General features: G+C 41.6%; 3 protein-coding genes across 3 annotated transcripts in view; 1 reads left to right on the top strand and 2 right to left on the bottom strand.

Annotated features, from left to right (window-relative positions):
- The window catches only part of LOC135509399 (nuclear pore complex protein Nup93-like), a 32626-nt gene extending 20087 nt beyond the window's left edge, over positions 1-12539 (bottom strand). Inside the window, 3 exon segments of the mRNA XM_064930034.1 lie at positions 9795-9912; positions 11166-11352; positions 12517-12539. Coding sequence (XP_064786106.1) covers positions 9795-9912; positions 11166-11344 — 297 coding nt within the window. The 5' untranslated portion in view covers positions 11345-11352; positions 12517-12539.
- Positions 12540-14238: 1699 nt separating this feature from the next.
- LOC135509402 (metallothionein B) lies at positions 14239-15373 on the bottom strand. The gene is made up of 3 exons (XM_064930039.1): positions 15217-15373; positions 15048-15113; positions 14239-14449 (listed from the first exon to the last, which is right to left on the bottom strand). The coding sequence occupies exons 1-3, from the start codon at positions 15239-15241 to the stop codon at positions 14358-14360; spliced, it is 183 nt and encodes a 60-aa protein (XP_064786111.1). The 5' UTR covers positions 15242-15373; the 3' UTR covers positions 14239-14357.
- Positions 15374-21080: 5707 nt separating this feature from the next.
- Positions 21081-24291, top strand: LOC135508827 (Bardet-Biedl syndrome 2 protein homolog). The gene is made up of 9 exons (XM_064929037.1): positions 21081-21137; positions 21252-21476; positions 21590-21715; positions 22049-22320; positions 23022-23056; positions 23324-23352; positions 23511-23670; positions 23779-23918; positions 24194-24291. The coding sequence occupies exons 1-9, from the start codon at positions 21081-21083 to the stop codon at positions 24239-24241; spliced, it is 1092 nt and encodes a 363-aa protein (XP_064785109.1). The 3' UTR covers positions 24242-24291.
- Positions 24292-27879: the final 3588 nt, after the last annotated feature.

Here is a 27879-nt window from a genome sequence, read left to right as displayed (position 1 = left end):
TATACTGTTTAGGTTTTGCAAGAACAGAAAACATTCACTATTGTTTACTAAAGTAGAACTCGAGAAAAGTACTGCATAGGAACAAATACACACGTTACAGATGCTCCATAACGCGATGCTGATACGTGTCACATACATGCGCACATACAATATTTGGCACGGCTCGGTCAAACGAGCAGTCTAAAGCAATCTACGGGTTCAAAAATGATGCATTTTTAATTCACAAATGATCGTAATTGTACTGTCTGCACATGATTACACCACCACAAACAAAAAGCATTCTATAACATCTTAAAATGAATGATCTGTCATCTGGATTTGTTAAATTCTGTTTTAACATTTCCCCTTAGTGTAATGCTGCTCAGCAGTTCCACAGAGATAATAAAAAAACTATGTGTGATGGGTCAGTAGCTAATAACCTGCAGCTCATCTTCATTTACTCTGAGACAATGAGTGGAGTACGGGAGGTGAAACCCCACCCTTGTGCCACCACTTCCTGTGTAGAGAATAAGCATTCATTTAAGTGAACACCACCATAAACATCATTATCATCTCCATAGTCACAGACAGAGTGACAGGAAGCAAGGAAAAGTAAAGAGAAGGTGACAGACAGATCTTCACACAGAGCAGATGTATGAGCGCAGTGGGTCTGTGTGTGAAGGTAATACTTACTCATGCTGTGGCTCTGCCTGCCAGGCAGGGAGAGAGAAGAGGCGCAGATAGCCAGGCGTAGACAGACTTATGCCTGACACTAAACACACTGCCCTGTCTCTCCAGCTGAAGAATTGAGCCGGAGCCATTCTGGGGCGTTTTCGGACCCTCTGACGGGCTGGCATCACAGATGCTGCACCTTCCTCACGCAATGTGGGCCACCGGTGTGAACCCAGATATGTACCACATGAAGGGTTACTGTAGGCTGTTTTATTGTTGGAGGACTGTACCAAGTCATCCCTCAGACACAGGGGGGGAATCAAGGAGGAGTGATCACTCAACCTCACAGGTCTTCCCTCTCCATAAGTAGATCCTTCCCTGCCGCCTGCTTCTTTCCAGCATCCCTGCTGTCCTCTCCTCTCAGTACCACTCATTTCTTCCTTTTATACATATGCATCATACTCTTTTCCCCCTCCTCCCCCAGCGCAATGCAATTAATGTAATGGATTCTCTCTCCCTCTGCTGATGGCTTCCGACATCCTGTCCAGAAAGTGGGCTAATAATCCTCTTAAGAGTCATGTTTAGTTAATGAGAAGGGTGCAGTGGCTTCTCAGGGGGGTATACACCGAGTCCACGGCTGCACAGACCAAGACACAGGCTGCACATGTGAAGCTATTTTCCCAAAGTCTGCTGTAGCAGCAGCTGCGCTTATCAGACTCTGTCAAGAGAATGCATGCCATCACTATAGCTGCTCTCAGAGAAAGAGGGGGAGGGAGAGACAGGAGGAGCAGAAAAAGATGGAATAGAGAAACAGAGCAGGAGAGAAATACTTCTCTGCTATTTTATCATTCCTCTCTCTCACCCCTATTCTATTTTCCTTTGGGTTTTATTCTGTCCATCGTTTCTCTTATTGCTCCCTCTTTCTCTCCATCCTTCCCTTGGTTATTTCCATCACCCCTTTCTCACCCTCAAATAGTTTTCCTTTGTCTCCATCCTCACTGATGCGACCCACATCAACACATACAGATATAACAAATGGCCAAAAATGCAGAGTAGGCTATATAAATGATATGCATTCGCAAACATGTATACTACAGACATCATTCACACCTCAATTCCTCTCTCTCTACGCCTCATCAGCATCCAGCTTTTCCTTTGTGTTAGCCAAGCTAACCCTTCAGCACATGAACATACAGTAAGTACTACACAGTGCAATCACGCTCAATGTAAAAAACACCACACAATATTATCACCAGTGCCTAGGCTACTGAAGAGACCAAGCCATGGATGCAGTGCAGACAATGGGGAGAATGTCAAATCAGTACCACCTCATATACTACATACAAGTATAATTTCCTGGCCTAATTGTCGTGATCAATGAATAGCTCAAAGGTTGGCAATACATAGGCTAGGTATGACAGATATATTACTTCGCAATCAAGGAACACAGTTTGTATTGTAACATAGGCTATTTGAGAAAAGTGAATTTCATTGTCCCCCAGTTTGAGAACAATCAATCTAATAGCTTTTCTGTACCTTGACTAAACTTTACAAAGGCTCCCTGCCCTTGACGTTAACACATGAGCCACCAGTAATGTGAGAGTAATTGTAGCTTTATACAGCAAGGCCACATAGGTTTCCAAAACACATGTCCCATTAATTGCCTATGAAAACTATCATGTGAAAAATAGACAGAAATACAACTATGCATAGTGGATAGGGAGTACAGTACAGTAGAAGGCCAGCCGCTTCCCACTGTGTCTGGCCCAAGCACTCAACTGAGTCCAGCTAAAAGGGCCTGGTTAAATCCTGCCAAGAGGCTAAGTGCACTTCCAGTAAAACCAAGGCTCCACCCGGCCGGCCCACCACACGTCAGGTTGAAGATTATGGAGAGGGAGCACTGGGGTCATCAGAAAATGAGAGGATCAATACAACACCCCACTCATTCGTCGACTGTCTGTGGCCTTCCCATCCCCGCTCAGAGACCCACTCAGCCCATGTTAAAGGCCTAATTGGAATCATAATTTTCTTATGGTGTGGATGCAACCTCATCTAGAACAGGATAATCAATGCATTTGATTTTGCAATATTATCAACACTGCTAAAATAAATATTGTAGTGTCAATGTCTTTTTACCCAGTTAAGAGCAAGCGAGAACATTGTATGTTATAGTTTGACGGTCTGGGAGTGGCCAGAGGATGGCAGCCTCTTCTAGGGACGGAACGATACCAGTATCGTGATACCCGTTAGTATTGCGGCAAGGAAACAGAATACAAAATTTATTTAACTTCTTTAGGAAAACAGCCCTAATGTTGGAAACAAACATTATGTTGTCATCCAGTCACATGCATTTATTTTCAAAGCTATAGCACACAATATTTTACACATAGCAGGTTTTTAAAGGACCAAAGAGTTTAGTCTGCTTCATGTTTTCATGGAAAAAACATTGCGATACTAGTATCGTCCCGGCCCTACAGTCTGAAGGTCACTAACACAATGGAATAACTGTTTAGTAATGGTGCTAAACATCTTTTTCTTATTATATTTCAACATACTGTATACTGACTGGAAATTATTCCCCTCATCTTCTATTCCTCATCTGAGACTGTTCCCACTAAATAGCTTCAGATTTGCAGAAACATCATCCGTTGATGTAACACAATTGTCGTCAGGAAATGTATAGGAGATGTTGTACCCACTGTGACTTTTAAACCTACCCAAACCAGAAACCGTGGATAGATGGCAGCATTTGCGGGTAAACTGAAAGCGTGAACCACCGTATTTAACCATGGCAAGGTGACTGGGAATATGGCCAAATACAAACAGTGTAGTTAATACCTCCATAAGGCAATCAAACAGGCAAAACGTCAGTGCAAAGACAAAGTGGAGTCGCAATTCAACGGCTCAGACACGAGACCTATGTGGCAAAGTCTACAGACGGACGACAAAGGGAAAACCAGACACACTGACATCGTCCTCCCGGACAAACTAAAAACCTTCTTCGCCTGCATTGATGATAAAGTGCCACCGATGCGGCCCGCTTCCAAGGACAGTGGGCTCTCCTTCTCCGTGGCCGACGTAAGTAAGACATTTAAGGGTGTTAACCCTCGCAAGGCTGGCAGCCCAGAGGGCATCCCTTGCCCCGTCCTCAGAGCATGTGCAGACCAGCTGGCTGGAGTGCTTACAGACATATTCAATCTCTCCCTATCCCAGTCTGCTGTCCCCACATGCTTCAAGATGGCCACCATTGTTCCTGTACCCAAGAAAGCAAAGGTAACTGAACTAAACGACTATCGCCCCGTAGCACTCACTTCTGTCATCATGAAGTGCTTGGAGGGGCTAGTTAAGGATCATATCACCTCTACCTTACCTGACACTTCAATTTGCTTACCGCCCCAATAGTCACAGATGATACAATCGCCATCGCACTGCACACTACCCTATCCCATCTGAAAAAGAGGAATAGCTATGTAAGAATGCTGATCATTGACTATACCTCAACATTCAACACCATATTACCCTCCAAGCTCATCATTAAGCTTGGGGCCCTGGGTCTGAACCCCACCCTGTGCAACTGGGTCCTGAACTTCCTGACGGGCCGCCCCCAGGGGGTGAAGGTAGGAAACAACACCGCTACTTCGCTGATCCTCAACACAGGGGCTCCACAGGGGTGCGTGCTCAACCCCCTCCTGTACTGTACTCCGTTCAGCCATGAATACGTGGCCACGCACACACCCAACTCAATCATCAAGTTTTCAGACGCCACAACGGTAGTAGGCCTGATTCCCTACAACAACGAGACAGCCTACAGGGAGGAGGTGATGACCCCGGGAGAACAGTGCCAGGAAAATAACCTCTCACGCAACGTCAACAGAAAAAAGGAGCTGATCGTGGACTTCAGGAAACAGCAGAGGGAGCACGCCCCTATCCACATTGAGGGGACCACAGTGGAGAAGTTCCTGACCTCATCCAGAAGGCGAGGTCAGTACAGGTGCATCAAAGCTGGAACCAAGAGACTGAAAAACAGCTTCTATCTCAAGGCCATCAGACCATTAAATAGCCATCGCTAGCCGGCTTCCACCAGGTTAACCAACCCTGCACCTTAGAGGCTGCTGCCCTTGGAATCACTGGCCACTTTAATAATGGAACACTAGTCACTTGGGTTGCACATTTTAGGGAATATTCAGAGGTGGAAACTTTCCGTGGGAATTAACAGGAATATGGGCATTAATGGAAATATATGCAAATTAATATTAATACTACTTTAAACGTAGATGTTTTTGCATTTGATATATTTGCCATATCATCTGGAGACAGAAACATAAACCTTTTACCTTGTCTTAAGTAGACAATTGCAAATGATTAAATCCTTCCAATTGAAAAGAAATACAAATTAGTTACGAATTGAACATTAATTAAATGAGTTGACTCTTCACATGGGACAATTTCACTGAACAACAAAAGAAAGGGAATATTGAATGATCCCCAATGATCCATCGCATCTCCCAAAAACATTTTCAATATACATCTGTAAAATGATAGTCTAGAAACTAAAGTTAAGGTCGTCTTCCTCTCAGGCTTCCATGTCTTCTCCCTGGACCTCCTCAATGTCCACCCCTTGAACATCAGACTGGGGCTTCATCTTCACTGTCACTTTCCCAACCTCTGAGGATGGCTCATTGTCAGGAGCAAAAAGCCTAAAATTTGCCCAGATGGCCACCAATTGTTCCCATCTTTTATTGGTCAGAAATTGTTAACAAGTTAGAAATTATTTAAACACACTTTGCTGTAGGCTACTCTTTACTAGTTAACAACAAATCATGTATGTCATATAAAATATATTCACCCCACCCAGTATTGTAATCATAAATTACCAGAAAGCATGTAGACCTCGGCTCAGACAGTGTAGTGGTGTGGGCTCAATATCATCTCATTAGTGTGCAAGATCTTGAGAATCAGCTGTACATGTGATGTAAGCGAGCACTGTGCATGCAGAGGGTTGCAATTCCATTTAATTGAGAATAGTTTAATCAAAATATGCCACAAGACCTAGAATTGCCTTGTGTATCCCACAAAAAAACATGTCATTGTTATAAGCTAACTTTTTTGATGAATTTAAGCAAAATTCCCCAAATTCCAGTGCTTAACTTCACATGGAAAATTTCCAGGAAAATTCCACAAATGTAACAAAAGTTTCTGATCCTTTGCAACCCTACCAATCACTTTAATAATGTTTACATACTTTTTTAATCTTATATGTACAGTTGAAGTCTGAAGTTTAAATGTATTTGGCTAAGGTGTATGTAAACTCAGTTTTTCACAATTCAGTTAGGGTCACCACTTTATTTTAAGAATGTGAAATGTCAGTAATATTAGAGAATGATTTATTTCAGCTTTTATTTCTTTCATCACATTCCCAGTGGGCCAGAAATGTACATACACTCAATTAGTATTTGGTAGCATTGCCTTTAAATTGTTTAACTTGGGTCAAACGTTTTGGGTAGCCTTCCACAAGCTTCCCACAATAAGTTGGGTGAATTTTGGCCCATTCCTCCTGACAGAGCTGGTGTAACTGAGTCAGGTTTGTAGAACTCCTTGCTCGCACACAATTCTTCAGTTCTGCCCACAAATTTCAATAGGATTGAGGTCAGGGCTTTGTGATGGCCACTCCAATAACTTGACTTTGTTGTCCTTGAGCCATTTTGCCACAACTTTGGAAGTACGCTTGGGTTCACTGTCCATTTGGAAGACCCATTTGCAAAAAAGCTTTAACTTTAAGACTGATGTCTTGCGATGTTTCTTCAATATATCCACATAATTTTCCTCCCTCATGAAGACATCTATTTTGTGAAGTGCACCATTCCCTCCTGCAGCAAAGCACTCCCACAACATGATGCTGCCACCCCCGTGCTTCATGGTTGGAATGGTGTTCTTCGGCTTGCAAGCCTCCCCCTTTTTCCTCCAAACATAACCGTGGCCATGATGGCCAAACAGTTCTATTTTTATTTAATCAGACCAGAGGATCATTGTCCCCATGTGCAGTTGCAAACTGTAGTCTGTCTTTTTTATGCCGGTTTTGGAGCAGTGTCTTCTTCCTTGCTGAGCGGCCTTTCAGGTTATGTCGACATAGGACTCATTTTACTGTGGATATACAGTGGGGCAAAAAAGTATTTAGTCAGCCACCAATTGTGCAAGTTTTTCCACTTACAGTGCCTTGCGAAAGTATTCGGCCCCCTTGAACTTTGCGACCTTTTGCCACATTTCAGGCTTCAAACATAAAGATATAAAACTGTATTTTTTTGTGAAGAATCAACAACAAGTGGGACACAATCATGAAGTGGAACGACATTTATTGGATATTTCAAACTTTTTAACAAATCAAAAACTGAAAAATTGAGCGTGCAAAATTATTCAGCCCCCTTAAGTTAATACTTTGTAGCGCCACCTTTTGCTGTGATTACAGCTGTAAGTCGCTTGGGGTATGTCTCTATCAGTTTTGCACATCGAGAGACTGAAATTTTTTCCCATTCCTCCTTGCAAAACAGCTCGAGCTCAGTGAGGTTGGATGGAGAGCATTTGTAAACAGCAGTTTTCAGTTCTTTCCACAGATTATCGATTGGATTCAGGTCTGGACATTGACTTGCCATTCTAACACCTGGATATGTTTATTTTTTAACCATTCCATTGTAGATTTTGCTTTATGTTTTGGATCATTGTCTTGTTAGAAGACAAATCTCCGTCCCAGTCTCAGGTCTTTTGCAGACACCATCAGGTTTTCTTCCAGAATGGTCCTGTATTTGGCTCCATCCATCTTCCCATCAATTTTAACAATCTTCCCTGTCCCTGCTGAAGAAAAGCAGGCCCAAACCATGATGCTGCCACCACCATGTTTGACAGTGGGAATGGTGTGTTCAGAGTGATGAGCTGTGTTGCTTTTACGCCAAACATAACGTTTTGCATTGTTGCCAAAAAGTTCAATTTTGTTTTTCATCTGACCAGAGCACCTTCTTCCACATGTTTGGTGTGTCTCCCAGGTGGCTTGTGGCAAACTTTAAACAACACTTTTTATGGATATCTTTAAGAAATGGCTTTCTTCTTGCCACTCTTCCATAAAGGCCAGATTTGTGCAATATACGACTGATTGTTGTCCTATGGACAGAGTCTCCCACCTCAGCTGTAGATCTCTGCAGTTCATCCAGAGTGATCATGGGCCTCTTGGCTGCATCTCTGATCAGTCTTCTCCTTGAATAAGCTGAAAGTTTAGAGGGACGGCCAGGTCTTGGTAGATTTGCAGTGGTCTGACTCCTTCCATTTCAATATAATCGCTTGCACAGTGCTCCTTGGGATGTTTAAAGCTTGGGAAATCTTTTTGTATCCAAATCCGGCTTTAAACTTCTTCACAAAAGTATCTCGGACCTGCCTGGTGTGTTCCTTGTTCTTCATGATGCTCTCTGCGCTTTTAACGGACCTCTGAGACTATCACAGTGCAGGTGCATTTATACGGAGACTTGATTACACACAGGTGGATTGTATTTATCATCATTAGTCATTTAGGTCAACATTGGATCATTCAGAGATCCTCACTGAACTTCTGGAGAGAGTTTGCTGCACTGAAAGTAAAGGGGCTGAATAATTTTGCACGCCCAATTTTTGAGTTTTTGATTTGTTAAAAAAGTTTGAAATTTCCAATAAATGTCGTTCCACTTCATGATTGTGTCCCACTTGTTGTTGATTCTTCACAAAAAAATACAGTTTTATATCTTTATGTTTGAAGCCTGAAATGTGTCAAAAGGTCGCAAAGTTCAAGGGGGCCGAATACTTTCGCAAGGCACTGTAAAAAGGTGAGGCCTGTAATTTTCATCATAGGTACACTTCAACTATGACAGACAAAATGAGAAAAAAATTCCAGAAAAATCACATTGTAGGATTTTTAATGAATTTATTTGCAAATTATTGCCCCACTGTAGATACTTTGTACCTGTTTCCTCCAGCATCTTCACTCAAAGGTCCTTTGCTGTTGTTCTGGGATTAATTTGCACTTTTCACACCAAAGTACGTTCATCTCTAGGAGACAGAACGCGTCTCCTTCCTGAGCAGTTTGACGGCTGTGTGGTCCCATGATCTCTATAACAGTCACAGATCAAGAGAACACTGGACAGGGTTTGAAACCCACTAATATGCCATGTATCTACTTTGGTTCTGAACAGATCACATCAATGGGTAATTCCATAATATGAAACCGGTAAAAGTATGGTTGTTTCTAACCTCTGATTATTATGACAATGGCCACAAATATTTGTCCATGTTTTTTTTTTTTTTCAAATCGCTATTCATGAGTCTGAGGGCTTAGAGCCCAAATTCGTGTGACAGACGGTGGTAAGCAATAACTATCTTTATCCGCAATTTGGAATAACATCATTCCTACTAAAAATGTTCTGAGAAATTAGCCCTATTCACATTTGACCTATTTCAACTCTAAATATATTAACATGTGGTAGTTATGAATCTTATTAATGCTCTATTTAATTAATTTTTTATCAGTTGAGGCAGAGCAATTAATCCAATTCTGATGCAAGCAAAATTCCTCCGTTGGAGGATGAAGAATCAGAAGGGAAAATCAGAAATCCTCCAACAAGGATTTCTGGAGATTTTACAACCCTACATCGCCACCAATTTGAAACAAATAGGCCGAAGATAACTCAACATCCTTTGATTTTAATTAACTTTTGTGAATGCATTTAAACAGCAAACTCAGCATTTCAGGCAGTGGGTTTGATATAGGCTACAGAACGATGAGTAGAGATTTGGACACTATACACGTGTCAGACATCTTTCCCTCGACAGAAAACATTTCTAATCCTCCCAACAGCAAGAGACTGCAATGATCCTCCAACAGAATCCACCAGCCTTTTGCTTATTAGCATAAAAATCATTACACAGTAAACCTCAGCTGTGACATTAACAGAACCAGATATGAATCCACCAGTTTGACTAAAAGCATAATCTAAAACCCATTCATTACCATCACCTGCCTGGCTGCCCTTGACTCTGAAAAAGGTCCTGACATACAACAGGAAAGGTGTGGATGAAAAAGTAGCCCAAAAGCTCAAACAGCCCCACAATCGTAAAGAGAGTGTGAATACCTGGATGTCCGTGTCCTTCACTGGCTCTAGAGGTTCAAAGGTGGTGGCAGCACTCAGGCTCTCCAGACGCTGGGAGATGTGGAAGATGTCCAGGCCTCTGGACCCAAGGAGGATGGACCTACAGGGAACAGAGGAAACAGCAAATTCCATTTGTTTAGTAGACTATCCTCTAGAGCACCCCATACTCAACGGGCGAACCAAGGTCCGGTTGGGCTTTGACCCCTGGTATCATATAAACACACATAAGACATGGAAAGATTTGTAGAATTGCAGGAACGTATCTTAAAAATGCTACATTTTCTCTCCGGCAAAAAGAGGAGTGTGAACAGTTTGGGGTCGCATTGGTTGGGTTCTTTACTACGCCGAGAAATCAATTTCTATCTGAACCTTTGCCACCTAGGACATTTGTGTGACTGGACCTCCTCAAATAGCACTTGAGGACCCCTGCTCTAGAGGGCATGAAATAAGTTAAATGCAATGCAGAACATAACACAGAGCTACACATCTCTAACATAAGATAGCTCCCATAAACTTGATGTCCCAGAGTACAAATACAGATGACAATGTAAGATGAAACATCTGCCCACTATCTCACATAATAGTGACAAGATCACGTAATTGCAAGCAGCCTATCAGCAGTCATATGTATTGTCATCTGAATAATAGCCAGTCATAATGATGAGCTTTGTGCAGGTAACATCAAAATCTTACTACCCTCAGACTCATTCATGACAGGGGAAATCATAAAATAATAAAAGAGACGTTTATTAGAAAAGGACCACACTTCAAATCTGATTTGATATAATATCACAGACTATGAAAATCATCTCTACAATAAGTGTGTTTACATGCACATAATTGGATATTAAACTGATTATAGCATTAGTCATGTAAACGCCTTACTCTGCTTATCTTAAATAATAATCAAAGTAAGCATAAGCCGATTTAAAACACCTGATTTTCTGCACAATCTTTCCAAAATTATTAGGACATGATAACAGTTTAATCGGCGTTCCAGTGGTGTATTTGATCTGCACATGTGCCAGCAAAAGGCAGAGCAGGCTTCCTCTTATGCACAAGTGAAGTGAGTTAGGAAAAACTGAAAGTATGCATCTTAGAAATTGTAAACATACAAACTTTATATGTCCAAACTCAGAATCAAATAGTCTTCACAAAATAACAAGTCCCATTAGTAGCCTGATTTCAGATGTGTCCATATAAACAGGATTATTAGAGAAATTGTGCTTCTTGCAAAGAATGTAAACTTTTAAACAAACTATTATATTAATCTGACTATGCACAATCATTAGTGTGCATGTAACAGTGCTCAATAAGAAAATATCAGTGACTGATACCCAAGAGAGAACTTACGCTTTCACGTCAGCAGCGTCTTGTGATGTTCGAGTTAAGGTGCGGGAGCGTAGCCTCTCTCCAGCCTGCTGGATCTCCTGAAGGTTCCTCTCAACATGAGGAAGCTCAGACACGGCCTCAGTCTCTGCTGCAAGCTGCTCTGCCTGCTGCAGGAGTTCTCCAAAGCCCTCCGCTTCCATGGCAACCACTGGGAGTCAAGAGACAGGGTGGCTGGAATAAAACAAATATAACTATACTGGGTTAAATGGCATGCAGTCTTCATGACTCTAGCTTAACTATTAAAAATACTACCTAGTCAAACCATTACTCTGTTCCAGCTGGCTGATAGGAGTTATTAGATCGGTACAGTTTGGCATAGCAACGAGAACAATGAGAAAAGATTTTAAATAGACAATATGGCGGCCTACACATTGTTGGATGACTTCATGGAGCAATGTTTTGTTTTTTAACTTTATTGACAGAGCGTTTTCTAAAACATTTGTTGTCTTCTTCCAAGTTGGGAATTGAGGAAGTAGGCTATTGCCAAGTTAAGGTTGGTCGAAAATTCTCTATAATAATACACCAACAAGTACCTAACCTGTAAGTAAGGCTGGGTTAGCCTGTAACAATCTGACTGCAAGCTATCCTAATCCTGGCTGGGAACATGTCATTTAAACAAATCAGTGACTGTCTGCTGTTTAGGCCTAATGACTGATTCCAGATATCAATCATTCCAGATACCACAAAACATTCTTGATGAAAACTTAAAAAAATAAAATAATAATAATTAAAGGCTGCATGTAATGTGGATGTAATTATGTTGTCCGGACCAAGACTGATCACTGGACTGGTTCTATATAAATCAGTGTTTATTAATCTGTCACGGGCCACACCATGTACAAACTAATCTTACCCTTTTCCCCAGTCGTCAGAAAATCGAACCCAACGCGCGCATGCCCCCTTAGCACGATTAGCTATTAGGCTAGCTTGCTATCGTGGTGAGCCTCTTACTACGAATAGATTTTGATATGACTGTCTACAAAAACTTAAATACGAATTACACATTTTATGCCATCGACATTTTAAAACAAGTAATTAATTTAGCTAACGTTAGACAGGTACAAAGGAAAGCACGTTAGCAAACTGGCTAGTGTCATGCTTGGCAAGGACAGACCGCGTACTAATGACTGGTGCTTGTATCAGCTAGCAGGATAACTACAATAACTAGTATCATTCCTTGCAAGTTATAACACGTATTAGCTGGGCAACTTACAAGAAGCCTAGATAGCAAATGATTCTTTCCCTTGTTCCACAACTAATAGTTATAACAGTTACTTTGCGCTTATCTCATTTTTCCCCCCGTCGTACATACATTTTACCCCGGCACTTCTGAGGTCCACGGTGATTGGATGATGTCTCGTTTTCCAAAACGACATTGCGCTTTTTACTTGTGGGCAGCTCTCTGCCGCCACCTGCTGCGCCGGAGTGTAATGGAGGTGGTAGATCGAGAAGTCACGCAACCTTGTGCCAATACCGTCATCATGAAGGAGTGGGATCTCAGCCTCCAACCCAACCCCCTTTTGGTTGAGTCTGCCTCATCCTCATTAGGGATAGGGACAAAATTATCATGTATTGCAATTGTCATTTTTCAATCCCTTCATGTGCTGGCATAACTGACTTGCCTAGTTAAAGGTTAAATAAATGAATACAATATGCCTTTTTTATAAAGTGTGACAGGCCTGCTATGCCAACTTGGTAACTAAACACCCAAAAAGTTAACTCCTCAACCTAATCTACTATTAATCACTCATCTCAAAGCAGTGTTGACATGCAGGTTGAATTGTGTTAGAACAGTTTATTCACGTGTCACTCCACATTACAATGCGTGCGCATCATTTTCGTGATGTTGGCCAACCCATCTATACATAAACAAGTGGAAAAAGGACAATTAGGCACTTAAACTTATGTAGTATGACAGACCTGTGTGTAGTATTTAGATTTGCATTGAAGATTAGATACCAGACACTTGGTCAAGGACAGGTAATAAGATCTTAGATTTGCAGGAACCACTGAGTCAGGACTGTGTGACTTTCACATTATCCCCACAATTACTCTGCAACAGTCTACTTGAGGGCTCTCATTTCCTTACAAGCCTATTCTAGCCTTCATTGTTAAGGAGACACAGTATAGCATATTGTGGATACATTTACTCAGGCCATTTAACAGTAAGAAATTAAGGGTTGTCTGAGGTGGCTGTCCATCCTGGTCTCAGACTAGACATAACTACAGGACACAAATCGGTATAATATGTAACTTAACCTAAGAGGGTAACCAGAATCACAGACAACTAGCATTTTAACTAACCCCTTCCCAACTTAACTAGCTAAATATTAACCCCAAACTGCTTGGAGTAACTCTGGATTGTAACTTGTCATGGTCAAAACAGTGAGACAACAGTAGCTAAGATAGCGAGAAGTCTGTCCATAAAGCACTGCTCTACCTTATCACTAACAAGGCAGGTCCTACCGGCCGTAGTTGTCACAGCTGGACTACTGTTCAGTCGTGTGGTCAGGTGCCACAAAGACTTAAATTACAATTTGCTCAGAACAGGGCGGCATGTCAATCGTTCATGGGTCAAAGTGAGAGGTTTACAAGCTGAATGCGCCGAGCTCTGTATAAACTACCAGCACACAGCTCGGACACCCATGCACACCACAAGACATGCTAAAAGGTAAGACTATGGGAGGTTAGATTGCAAACTAATAATTCACCTTACGGAACAGCAGGTAATATGATGACATGCTAGCACACACTGTTTAGTGTTAAACATTTCATATGTGTTACACTATTTACGGTTCACTTTCATGTAAGAGCCTTAGTGTCTGGACCCCAAGAACAGCTAATGGGGATCGGTTAAGAGTTCAATTTTGTATTTTGACAAATTGCCAGTACAAAAATTAAATGGAAACCGATGGTTAACTAAGCGAATCACCCACTTTTAATTTGGGAGGGAATCAAGAAACATGTAGACACCAGAAGGTTACTAAAACATTGTGTTGTTACCCACCCCCAGTAACCCAAATGAAAGTCAAACTTGAAGTTTAATGGAATTTATTTTCTTACATTTAACAGACAAAGTACTAAGTCTAGGCTCAAGATGGTACAACCAATTTCGTAGGGAATGACTGCATTGTCACGGTAATGCACCAGGCCTCACTGACAACAGCTGGTGTCGCAGGTCTTGCCCTTGCACACACAGCCTGAAGCACATTTACTGCAGTCGGAAGGACAGCAGGAGCAGCAACCTGATGACAAAAACAATTGATTAGTGATGACCAATGACAGACTATTACAAAACCTATTAATAAGGCTCTAGGATGAGTTGTCAACTTTTCTCCCCAGTTGTGGTCAACTTAATTAAAGCCTTCCTTGTTCAGAGTCCTCTTGAAGAGCTTAATTAGGCTATCAGGTGTTCATAACTAAGTGGGAAGATTGTATTGACCAGTTGGTCAGTATCATCTTTGAACTCATTGAGAGAAACCGTTTAATGGCCAACAGTGTCAACAATCATGCTGGTAAACGTGTTAAATTACATTGCTTTTCATAAAAGTTGTGCAGTTGAATTTCTGCCGAAATTACAGTTATCAAATCATTTCCTTAGGTGAAGCCAGCGCTCAGGACATAAGACGAGTTTTCCCCACTAGTAATTACCAGTTGGGGGCGTTTAAGTAGATTTCTCTCCAGTTGTATGTGGTAAGTTACCTTCCCACTTGATTATCACATAGGGTGCCCAGCCCGTCCATTTAGCGTGCCACCAGACCCCATTGAGAAGAGATTGGGTAAATATACCTACATGGGCAATCTGAAGTGGTATTTAGAATGCAGAACCAAAAACAAACTTACTTTTCTTACAACTGGTGCATGCGCAGTTTGAGCACTTGCAGGATCCACCGCAGTTGCAAGAGCCAGCTACAAATAGACAGTTAACAGATAATCAAAATGACAGGTAGTTAGTTTTCGAATAAATAGGCCTACATTCTGATTATATTAATCAATATACATGAAAACTTACTTTTAGAGCATTCACAAGGATCCATTTTTCAGTTTTTGATCGCGCTTCTTTAGTCAAATGAAGTATTTCAGCTTGATTTCACTGTTGAGTTGTAAAGCTTTAAATTTCTCTTTGGCGAAGCACCGTTTTTATAGTGTCAGGGACAGACGGGTGCCGTGTGCAAAACAGTCTCGCGTTCAGACGATCAGGTTTGCACCCGGGTTATTTCATTATACTGCGCGAAAATAATCAAGGAAGAGTTTCCTATTGTTTCCTAATTCCATAGCCTGTTACATAAACCTGATTACCACGTTGATCATCGATTAATTAAGGCTACACCTATATTTATTTAAATATACAAACATTTATTGGGATATTTTTTTGTTTTTAGGAATGCCTTCAATAACCCCCAGGGTCTGGAGTGTTGTAAATCAATCAAGCCATTATATTGTTATTTTACAGGCACGATCTAATTGTAATGTTCAAATTCATGATGATTTAACTTGTTATATACTATAATCTAATCTGGACGTAGGCCTATAGATTAGAATGCGAAAAGTTATTTGAATAGGCCTAGTGTTTATGGAAATATATATTAAAACGACGATTTACAAATCACTACATTTGTTGACTGGTTTTCGGTTGGACAGTCATCGTTACCGTGCACAGTGCACACGGTACGCAAATTATTAAACGGTTCAGTTGTCACTTTTTCGGGAGTGGTGTTGTCATTGGTGCTGTGTTGAGAGCTTCCAGTCCCGTGCTTCCTTTATCTGCACACGAGCTGTGTTTATGAGCAACAGTCGAATGTGAATGAATCACTTTGCGCATGTCGACTGAGTGTTAGTATTTTTCTAGAATATCTTGCCTGAGTAAATGAGCTGTGTCATTCCACAAACAATGTGCTACGTAATAAGAATAGTCACCGCCAGCAGCCAGACCTACAATTAATTACAAATGACAGTTAAGAAAACAAAAACAATGATGCATTCAGAACTATTCTACATGCTACATTCATAAATACTTTCATATTTCATCATATATATAAAACACATTTACCCTAATAAGAATCATGATCAATACAGAAATATTTTCTAAACTCCATACAAATGAGTTATGAAAATAAAAACAATGATGCATTCAGAACTATTCTACATGCCTATCATAAATACCTTAATCTTTCATCATGTATATGTAACGGATGTGAAACGGCTAGTTTAGTTAGTGGTGGTACGCGCTAAATCGCTTTTCAATCGGTGACGTCACTTGCTCTGAGACCTTGAAGTAGTGGTTTCCCTTGCTCTGTGGAGCGATGGGTAACGATACGGTGACTGTTGTTGATGTGTGCAGAGGGTCCCTGGTTCGCGTCCGGGTATGGGCGAGGGGACGGTCTAAAGTTTTACTGTTACATATATATATAAAACAAATTTACCCTAATAAGAATCATGATCAATACAGAAATATATTCTAAACTCCATGAACGATGATTACTTCAAAGCACATTTGGTACTGTGGAATAATGTGTTCGCGACAAAGTAACTTGAGCAGCTTTGAGTGACAAGTGAAGTAATTTGCAATATATATATATATATATAAATATATTAATAACTGCTTTTGCATGGTTATAGCTAGCCAGCTAACCTAGAAACATTGACAGTTAAAGATCGCGGACTTCGGTAAGATATCGTCTCGCTTTATCAAATGGGCTAACTATATGAAATACTTTGTATGTTCTGTCGGCATATCTCATGTCTTGTTGCATATGGAAATGGGGGAATAAATATACCTAGCTATAGTAAGTAGTGAACGTTGTTATCTGTGATGAGTTACAATCGCGGACTGTCTTGAGGATGTGTTCATTTGAGAAAGATAATTACTGCAATGTTGCACTCTATTATTAACAATATTTTAATTAGTCATAGCTATGCCATCTATCTAGGTATCTGTTTTTCTTTGTTGGCTATTTTGGAAGCCAATGCAATGAACATGGAACGCCGGGACACCGAGCGGGCGCCTGGAGTAAGCCGTTTCAAAATCAAATGTTATTTGTCACATGTGCCGAGTACAACAGGTGTAGTAGACCTTACCGTGAAATGTTGACTTACAAGCTCGTAACCAACAATTCAGTTCAATAAATATAGTTAAGAAAATATTTACGAAATAAACTAAAGTAAAAAATAAAAAGTAACACAATAACAATAAAGAGGCTATGTACAGGGGGTACTAGTACCTAGTCAATGTGCAGGGGTACAGGTTAGTCGATGTAATTTGTACATGTAGGTAGGGGTAAAGTGACTATGCATAGATAGTCAACAGTGAGTAGCAGCAGTGTAAAAACAAAGTTTATGAGGTTAGTTTGCAAGTGGATGCAACATGCATGTGTAACGGATGTGAAACGGCAAGCTAGTTAGCGGTGCGCTAAATAGCGTTTCAATCGGTGACGTCACTTGCTCTGAGAGCTTGAAGTAGTGGTTCCCCTTCCTCTGTGGAGCGAATGGTATTCTTCGTGGGTGTCAGTTGTTGATATGTGCAGAGGGTCCCTGGTTCGAGCCCGGGTATAGGCGAGGGGACTGACGTGAAGTTATTTTGTTACATTGATGCTGTTGACCCGGATCACTGGTTGCTTTGGAAAAGGAGGAGGTCAAAAGCTGGGTTGTGTGAAACGGCCAGCTAGTTAGCGGTGGTGCGCGCTAAATAGCGTTTCATTCGGTGACAGCACCGGGTATGGGCGAGGGGACGGTCTTAAGTTATACTGTTTTACATGCATCTCCAGCAGTGATGATTAGATTTCATACTCATCTCAGAACAAGCATTCAGTAGAACAAACTCACAATATGTACTGTGATTGGTTATTTTGGTTTTAGTATTGTGCCACCATTTTGGTGTCTACAGTGCCTTCGCAAATAATTCAGACCCCTTGACTTTTTCCACATTTTATTAGGTTACAGCCTTATTCTAAAATAGATTCAATTGTTTTTTCATCCTCAATCTACACACAATACCTCATAATGACAAAGCAAAAACAGGTTTAGAAAGTTTAGCTAATTTATACAAATTTAAAAACGGAAATATCACATTTACATTAATATTCAAACCCTTTACTCAGTACATTGTTGAATCACCTTTGGCTGCGATTGCAGCCTTGAGTCTTCTTGGGTATGACGCTACAAGCTTGGCACACCTGTATTTGGGGAGTTTCTCCCATTCTTCTCTGCAGATCCTCTCAAGGTCTGTCAGGTTGGATGGGGAGTGTTGCTGCACAGGGTTCAAGTCCGGGTTCTGGCAGGGCCACTCAAGGACATTCAGAGACTTGTCCTGAAGTTGTCTTGGCTGCGTGCTTAGGGTCGTTGTCCTGTTGGAAGGTGAACCTTCACCCCAGTCTGAAGTCCTGAGCACTCTGGAGCAGGTTTTCATCAAGAATCTCTCTGTACTTTGCTCTATTCATCTTTGCCTCAATCCTGACTGGTCTCCCAGTTCCTGCCGCTGAAAACATCCCCACAGCGTGATGCTACCACCACCATGCTTCACCATAGGGATGGTGCCAGGTTCCCTCCAGACACGACGCTTGGCATTCAGGCCAAAGAGTTCAATCTTGGTTTCATCAGACAAGATCATCTTGTTTCTCATGGTCTGAGAGTGTTTAGGTGCTTTTGGGCAAACTCCAAGTGGGCTGTCATGTGCTTTTTTACTGAGGAGTGGCTTCCATCTAGCCACTCTAGCACAAAGGTCTGATTGGTGGAGTGCTGCAGAGAGGGTTGTCTTTCTGGAAGTTTCTGCCATCTCCTCAGAGGAACTCTGGAGCTCTGTCAGAGTGACCATCAGGTTCTTGGTCACCTCCCTGACCAAGGCACTTCTCCCACGATTGCTCAGTTTGGCCGGGAGGTCAGCTCTAAGAAGAGTCTTGGTGGTTCCAAACTTCTTCCATTTAAGAATGATTTTTGGTACCCTTCTCCAGATCTGTGCCTCGACACAATCCTGTCTCAGAGCTCTACTGACAATTCCTTCACCCTCATGGCTTGATCTTTTTTGTTCTGACATGCACTGTCAACTGTGAGACCTTATATACAGTGCCTTGCGAAAGTATTCGGCCCCCTTGAACATTGCGACCTTTTGCCACATTTCAGGCTTCAAACATAAAGATATAAAACTGTATTTTTTTGTGAAGAATCAACAAGTGGGACACAATCATGAAGTGGAACGACATTTATTGGATATTTCAAACTTTTTTAACAACTGAAAAATTGGGCGTGCAAAATTATTCAGCCCCTTTACTTTCAGTGCAGCAAACTCTCTCCAGAAGTTCAGTGAGGATCTCTGAATGATCCAATGTTGACCTAAATGACTAATGATGATAAATACAATCCACCTGTGTGTAATCAAGTCTCTGTATAAATGCACCTGCACTGTGATAGTCTCAGAGGTCCGTTAAAAGCGCAGAGAGCATCATGAAGAACAAGGAACACACCAGGCAGGTCCGAGATACTTTTGTTAAGAAGTTTAAAGCCGGATTTGGATACAAAAAGATTTCCCAAGCTTTAAACATCCCAAGGAGCACTGTGCAAGCGATTATATTGAAATGGAAGGAGTATCAGACCACTGCAAATCTACCAAGACCTGGCCGTCCCTCTAAACTTTCAGCTCATACAAGGAGAAGATTGATCAGAGATGCAGCCAAGAGGCCCATGATCACTCTGGATGAACTGCAGATCTACAGCTGAGGTGCGAGACTCTGTCCATAGGACAACAATCAGTCGTATATTGCACAAATCTGGCCTTTATGGAAGAGTGGCAAGAAGAAAGCCATTTCTTAAAGATATCCATAAAAAGTATCGTTTAAAGTTTGCCACAAGCCACCTGGGAGACACACCAAACATGTGGAAGAAGGTGCTCTGGTCAGATGAAACCAAAATTGAACTTTTTTGGCAACAATGCAAAACGTTATGTTTGGCATAAAAGCAACACAGCTCATCACCCTGACCACACCATCCCCACTGTCAAACATGGTGGTGGCAGCATCAAGGTTTGGGCCTGCTTTTCTTCCAGAGGGACAGGGAAGATGGTTAAAATTGATGGGAAGATGGATGGAGCCAAATACAGGACCATTCTGGAAGAAAACCTGATGGAGTCTGCAAAAGACCTGAGACTGGGACGGAGATTTGTCTTCCAACAAGACAATGATCCAAAACATAAAGCAAAATCTACAATGGAATGGTTCAAAAATAAACATATCCGGGTGTTAGAATGGCCAAGTCAAAGTCCAGACCTGAATCCAATTGAGAATCTGTGGAAAGAACTGAAAACTGCTGGTCACAAATGCTCTCCATCCAACCTCACTGAGCTCGAGCTGTTTTGCAAGGAGGAATGGGAAAAGATTTCAGTCTCTCGATGTGCAAAACTGATAGAGACATACCCCAAGCGACTTACAGCTGTAATCGCAGCAAAAGGTGGCGCAACAAAGTATTAACTTAAGGGGGCTGAATAATTTTGCAAGGCACTGTAGACAGGTGTGTACCTTTCCAAATCATGTCATATCAATTGAATTTACAACAGGTGGACTCCAATCAAGTTGTGGAAACATCTCAGGAATATCAATGGAAACAGGATGCACCTGAGCTCAATTTCGAGTCTCATTGCAATGGGTCTGAATACTTATCTAAATGAGGTATTTCAGTTGTTTTTTTAAAATACATTTTCAAAAATGTCTAAAAACCTCTTTTCACTTTCCGTTATCGGCTATTGTGTGTAGATGGCAGAGGATTAAAAAAAAACTATTCTAGAATAAGGCTGTAACATAACAAAATTTGGAAAAAGTCAAGGGGACTGAATACATTCTGAAGGCACTCACCCTCAAGATGAACCATAAAATAAGCCCTTGCATGGTTACAATGGGCAAGTTTAAAGGGATCCAGCCATGCCTCACTGCAGTCACACAATCAGGGAATGTATGGCCTCGCCCAGTTCCCTTTGGTAGTTTCCATTTACATATATGCATGAAGCTTGGTGCATCGTAATATAGTACTCCAGCTGAAGTAATTCAATCTTCTCTCTTCTATCAGGTGTTCATCCATAACCCTCACATGCGTGGCCAGTGGCAGGCAGCCTACCGTCTGAGCCAGAGTGCCCAGGACTCAGACATCTCTTTGCTCAACATCAACCAGGCATTGAGCTACTTGACAGCTGGTACTCGACGACCCAACACCACTGGAGACACGCTCCTCGTGGGCACCCTGACAAACCTGGCCTATGATGTACGCGAAATTGCTGACATCTTCAACAGAGAGGTGAGCCAAGAACTGGACAGGAAGCAATGATACAACATAATCATGCTTCTGTTGTAGTAGTATTACATAATAATACAGTTTTGCAAATAATGATGCTATTTCCTTTCCTCTAGGTGACAGATGGGGACAATGCCATCGCTTTAGGGAAATTGGCGAACATTCAGTCTCCCCTCACCATCATCGGAGGAAACTGTGCCTTACAAGGATTTGACTGTGAGGGGAACGACCAGTTCTGGACAGTATGGATTGTGTTCCTCTTTATCATATGAACTGTTGTCTAACATTGAAATAGGAATAGTTTTACCACAATTGAGGAAATTAATTGTTTGTCTGTTTGTCTGGGTTCCTTTTCAGGACACGGGGGATAATGTCCGGTCATTGGTTCTCTGTGTTTTTACTGGCAATTGAAACAATTAGGTGACATTTTATTTAGCAGAAGTTTTATCCAAAGATGAAAGCAAGTACTTTGCAATGTACAGCTAGACAACTTTAAATGTTGTTATTACATAAATATACGAGATCCTAAAATGGGTAATATACTGTGTATATTTTATTTTGTCTGGTCTTTGCAGCTTCTTGTCAGATCAGAGGACTTTGACATTAGGTTATACAGATGCACAATTGAGTGTATCCTGTCGGGCTGTATGACCGCCTGGTACAGCAACTGCACCACCCACAACCGCAAAGCTTTCCAGTGGGTGGTGTGGTATGCCCAAAGCATTACCGGGGGAAAACTTCCTGCCCTCCTGGACACCTACAGCACCCGATGCCATAGGAAGGCCAAAAAGATCATCAAGGACATCAAACACACTGCCTGTTCACCCCACATTTATCCAGAAGCGAGGTCAGTACAGGTGCATCAAAGCTGGGACCGAGACACTAAAAAACATCTATCTCAAGGCCATCAGACTGCTAAACAGCCATGACTAGCACATCAGAGGCAGATGCCAATAGACATAGATTAGGAATCACTGGCCACTTTTAGAAATGGATCAGTAGCCACTGTAATAAAGTTCTGTATCTAGCATTACTCATCTCATATGTATAAACTGCACTCCACACTGTTCTACAGTATCTTAGTCACATTTAAATTGTGTTAAAATATTGCATCATCCATTTCATATGTATATACTGTATTGTATTCTATACTACACCACTGACTGTTAAACAGCCATCTCCAGCACATCAGAGGCTGCTGCCTATAGACATAGATTAGGAATCACAGGCCACTTTCATGAAATGAAACACTAGCCCTTTAATGTTAGATATTACTTGTTAGATATTACTCCACTGTCGGGGCTAGAAGCACAAGCATTTCTCTACACCCGCAATAACTATCTGCTAAACACGTGTGACCAATACATTTGATTTTGATTATAGAAGATGAACTTGTGAAAATAAGATATAGCTCATATTACATACCCAGAGTTGTGTTTCTGCAGCTATTTGATGTTTTAAAACTTAAAAAAATCTTGCTGTGTATAGTACAGAAAATGTCAGCAAAGAGAGGATGTGTGCTGATTGTTCTCTCTTTGTATCTTTCAGAAGGTTACCTCCCTCTGTCATACGCATGGCAGCAGGTTTGCTTATGCACTTGCCAATGGAACAGTGGGTGTTTATGACCACACTGCCCACTACTGGATAATCAAGGTACTGCATGTTTTGAATGGGTGGAATATTAGTTTTCCTTCTTAATGCATCCCTGTCACTTTACACAAAATGTATTGAATTTGAACCAGCATTACGTTTAAAGATGTGCCAATAACTGTCCCTCTTTCCCTCTGCAGTCTAAAAACCATGCAATGAGCATCCATGTATATCTGACCTTAATGCTGACGGTGTTGTAGAACTCATCAAGGGCTGGTCCAATGGCAAGGTAAACCACCGTGATGCATCAGTCAACAATCAATTTAGGGCAATTGAGAAGACCTATTTGTTGAAATGAGTACATAACCAATCAAAGAGAGTCTTCAAAGTCCTCTAATCCTTCACTTTGTCACACTGTCTAGGACTGGTTGACACTTGGCACCAACCTTTCCTGCAAGTGTAAGTAATGTTGTAAGGCCCCTTGAAGAAGTCATCTTTGAAGTCATCTTCAAAGACAGCTTCTCGTCCTCTGTGGCTGGAGGGGTGGAGAGGGACTATCGCATGGATGGACAGATCCAGCTCATCTGTACCTCTGTGGAGGTAGAAGGTAAAGACATGAGTAACACTACTACTACTTCGAATAGGCCTAGTTTATTTGTGTGTATTCTCTCAGAATTTGTCTTTGACATCCAATGTGTTGTATGCTTGTTGTCAGTGCGTGGTTACCTGCCTGCCAGTAAGGAGATGAAGGGGAACCTGATGGACTCATGTGTGGAGCAGGATCTGATCCGAGAGCTGAGCCAACTCAGGCAGAACCTGCTACTGGAACTATGCAACTATAAGGAGAATACCAAGGTTTCTAAGAACTAGGGCTGACCCCATTTAGTCCACTGGTCGATAGGCTGTTGGTCGACCGAGATTTTGTTAGTCGAGCTGTGGCAAAATATATTTTTAAAATGTATGGCACACGAGACACCTGATTCACGCCTTTCTGGGCAGACTAATCCATTGCGGAGGCCTCAGGAAGGGTACACCGGTATCACCAGTAGTACATTTAGCCTACTATTAATTTCCATAATTTCTCATCTACATTGTTTGTTTAATTACGGTAATTTCTGTTGTCATTGTAGGAGTGGAAATGTTGTCTGCAGAGCGCCCAACGTAGGCTACACTTGTGAGAAAAAGGTTTGGGTTTATTTAATTACATTTATGAGTTGTCAATGTATTAATTTTCTTGTTTGGAGCGCTCCTGTTAATCTTGAGTAAAGACACACGCCAGATTACACATAGAAGTAGGCCTGTGCCCATTTGGGGATCTGATACTATTTATGATAGTCTTAACTCACCATTACTGTAGAGCTTCTCAAAGTCACTTTTTTTCAGCCTCAAACAGCAAGTAAATTAAGTCTGTTTTTTACATCCATTGAGAAGGACAATCGTTCTTCAACGTATGCTATTAGAAACATCTTTCCAGCTCTCTCCCTTTCCATAACTACTCAGAATGAATGGGGAAAAAATGTAATGCTCTAATCCAGTGAAAACATCATTAAATATGCCTACCTGATTCATTCTTATCCATTACGCAAATAGCCTACAGCTGTGTCTGTCTGGAGCTCACTGGAGCAGGAAACTCTGAGGGCTCAGAATATTACACAATGTTGCAAGTTTGCTCACCTCATGCTGGATCAAGTTAATAGTTGACACAATGTGTCAAGTTCCTTGCAGACAGGCCATGCGTAGCCAATGTGATTCATAGGATATTTATTTTTATCAGGATATTTTCTACCTCCGGGCTGCAATGTTTTTATTTGTTGGCTTTATGTAGGCTACTTCTACATATTGGCAATAGAAGTTACTTTTAGATTTGTATCATTTTCATAGAATTTTTATTAACCACATGATATTGATTTACTATAAACGAAATGAAACTGTTCTGGTTAGGCGATATTGATCTCTGGCTCCCTCTTTAGTCATTTTATGTCTTCATTTTTAATTGCATTGCTTTAAGCATCAGACAGGCTCAGTAGTCTATATATAGTTGATTTTATTCAAACATAGGGTGTGTCTATATATACAGTGGGGCAAAAAAGTATTTAGTCAGCCACCAATTGTGCAAGTTCCCCCACTTAAAAATATGAGAGAGGCCTGTAATTTTCATCATAGGTACACTTCAACTATGACAGACAAAATGAGAAAGAAAATCACATTGTAGGATTTTTAATTTATTTGCAAATAATGGTGGAAAATAAGTATTTGGTCACCTACAAACAAGCAAGATTTCTGGCTCTCACAGACCTGTAACTTCTTCTTTAAGAGGCTCCTCTGTCCTCCACTCGTTACCTGTATTAATGGCACCTGTTTGAACTTGTTATCAGTATAAAAGACACCTGTCCACAACCTCAAACAGTCACACTCCAAACTCCACTATGGCCAAGACCAAAGAGCTGTCAAAGGACACCAGAAACAAAATTGTAGACCTGCACCAGGCTGGGAAGTCTGAATCTGCAATAGGTAAGCAGCTTGGTTTGAAGAAATCAACTGTGGGAGCAATTATTAGGATATGGAAGACATACAAGACCACTGATAATCTCCCTCGATCTGGGGCTCCACGCAAGATCTCACCCCGTGGGGGTCAAAATGATCACAAGAACGGTGAGCAAAAATCCCAGAACCACACGGGGGGACCTAGTGAATGACCTGCAGAGAGCTGGGACCAAAGTAACAAAGCCTACCATCAGTAACACACTATGCCACCAGGGACTCAAATCCTGCAGTGCCAGACGTGTCCCCCTGCTTAAGCCAGTACATGTCCGGGCCCGTCTGAAGTTTGCTAGAGAGCATTTGGATGATCCAGAAGAGGATTGGGAGAATGTCATATGGTCAGATGAAACCAAAATATAACTTTTTGGTAAAAACTCAACTCGTCGTGTTAGGAGGACAAAGAATGCTGAGTTGCATCCAAAGAACACCATACCTACTGTGAAGCATGGGGGTGGAAACATCATGCTTTGGGGCTGTTTTTCTGCAAAGGGACCAGGACGACTGATCCATGTAAAGGAAAGAATGAATGGGGCCAAGTATCGTGAGATTTTGAGTGAAAACGTCATTCCATCAGCAAGGGCATTGAAGATGAAACGTGGCTGGGTCTTTCAGCATGACAATGATCCCAAACACACCGCCCGGGCAACGAAGGAGTGGCTTCATGAGAAGCATTTCAAGGTCCTGGAGTGGCCTAGCCAGTCTCCAGATCTCAACCCCATAGAAAATCTTTGGATGGAGTTGAAAGTCTGTGTTGCCCAGCAACAGCCCCAAAACATCACTGTCTAGAGGAGATCTACATGGAGGAATGGGCCAAAATACCAGCAACAGTGTGTGAAAACCTTGTGAAGACTTACAGAAAACGTTTGACCTCTGTCATTGCCAACAAAGGGTATATTACAAAGTATTGAGAAACTTTTGTTATTGACCAAATACTTATTTTCCACCATAATTCTCATCTTTTTAAGTGGGAGAACTTGCACAATTGGTGGCTGACTAAATACTTTTTGCCCCACTGTATTTTAACATTTCGACCAATCGATTGGTCGAAAGAACAGACGACTCTCCGTTGACCAACATTTTCTTTAGTTGGGGACAGCCGATACTAAGAACAGACACTGACAAACACTTTCACACAATCAACTATGAGGATAAAGCTACAACCAAACACATGTTGACATTTATATATACACACTGAAACTCTCTGAAGTAACTAATATTAGAGGAAAATGCTAAAGCCCACATGTACAATCAAACACCCACACCTCAGACAAACATTCCCTGACCTATCAGTTACTATGAGGAGAACATGGATCCTCCCACTCTATGTACAAACATACACATGCATAGTGTTTGTACCTTAGTGTAAAGGACTGTGTGTCTTGTGTAGCAGGCTGTCCCAGGGACTTCAGAAGGTGATACCCAGATGGGGGTGATACCAGCCAATACCCAGCTCTAGACTGCCCTCTGTCAGAGCTGCCAAGGAGTCCCAGAGGGCACACAGAGCTCAGCATCTCCACGCCCAATGGTAAACACCATCACCCCAAACAGATACCCTACTAACCACCAACACATTCATGCACTGTCATCAAAACACAGTAAGCAGCTCACTTACACAGTCCTATAACCACACAGAAACTCACCATGCTGACCAAACTTCAGCCCGTCCCACATTGAACCCAATCACTCTCTCCACTCACCATCCTATAATCCAGAATGTGCAGCTTCATGTGGCTTGCTGTGGTAACTGAGTGGGCTGAGTACTGTCCTCTTGGATTTCCCCCTACAGAGACCATCATTAGAGCCGTGCTGATTTTCGCTGAGGGAATTTTCGAGAGTGAAAGTCATGTGGTACACCCCAGTGCCCAGAATTGGTCTGGTTGTATCCGTGTTCCCATCATTCCTCCTTGTGGATCTACACATCAGAGCTTTTGTTTGCGGCAAAAGCAGGTACACATATTTTAATTATGAAAGAGACAGCTGAGTCCTTTGCATAGATGTGTTAGTGAAGTGATTTGCCAGTGAAATTCACACTTTTAACCAATCATTGATTTTGACTATCAATGACTTTCCGACTTTGTAAGTTTATCAGTACTTTAGCTCTGTCTAATGACAATAATAAATAATTTTGTAATTTGAATGTGCTTATTCTTTCTCTTCCCTTTCCTCCAGCGTTCAGTTCCACGCCTTTAAGAATTATGCATCAGCTGCCTGGCTTCTCCATGTATGATCCTGTTGATCCTGAGGTATCTCAACCTACTGGGAAAGTCACCTTCGC

This window comes from Oncorhynchus masou, chromosome 22 (assembly GCF_036934945.1).
Source record: "Oncorhynchus masou masou isolate Uvic2021 chromosome 22, UVic_Omas_1.1, whole genome shotgun sequence".
Classification (NCBI taxonomy): domain Eukaryota; kingdom Metazoa; phylum Chordata; class Actinopteri; order Salmoniformes; family Salmonidae; genus Oncorhynchus; species Oncorhynchus masou.
Note: the sequence above shows the minus strand (reverse complement) of the source record. Positions and strands in the feature narration are given on the sequence as shown.

Excerpts from the sequence above, each read along its gene's own strand:
- LOC135509402 (XM_064930039.1), bottom strand. The coding sequence starts at position 15,241 with ATGGATCCTTGTGAATGCTCTAAAA. Across the intron at positions 15,114-15,216 it reads TCCTTGTGAATGCTCTAAAA|CTGGCTCTTGCAACTGCGGT; the intron begins GTAAGTTTTCAT and ends GTCTATTTGTAG. Across the intron at positions 14,450-15,047 it reads ATGCACCAGTTGTAAGAAAA|GTTGCTGCTCCTGCTGTCCT; the intron begins GTAAGTTTGTTT and ends TTTTGTCATCAG.
- LOC135508827 (XM_064929037.1), top strand. The coding sequence starts at position 21,081 with ATGGGCAAGTTTAAAGGGATCCAGCCATGCCTCACTGCAGTCACACAA. Across the intron at positions 21,138-21,251 it reads CAGTCACACAATCAGGGAAT|GTGTTCATCCATAACCCTCA; the intron begins GTATGGCCTCGC and ends CTCTTCTATCAG. Across the intron at positions 23,671-23,778 it reads TACCTCTGTGGAGGTAGAAG|TGCGTGGTTACCTGCCTGCC; the intron begins GTAAAGACATGA and ends GCTTGTTGTCAG.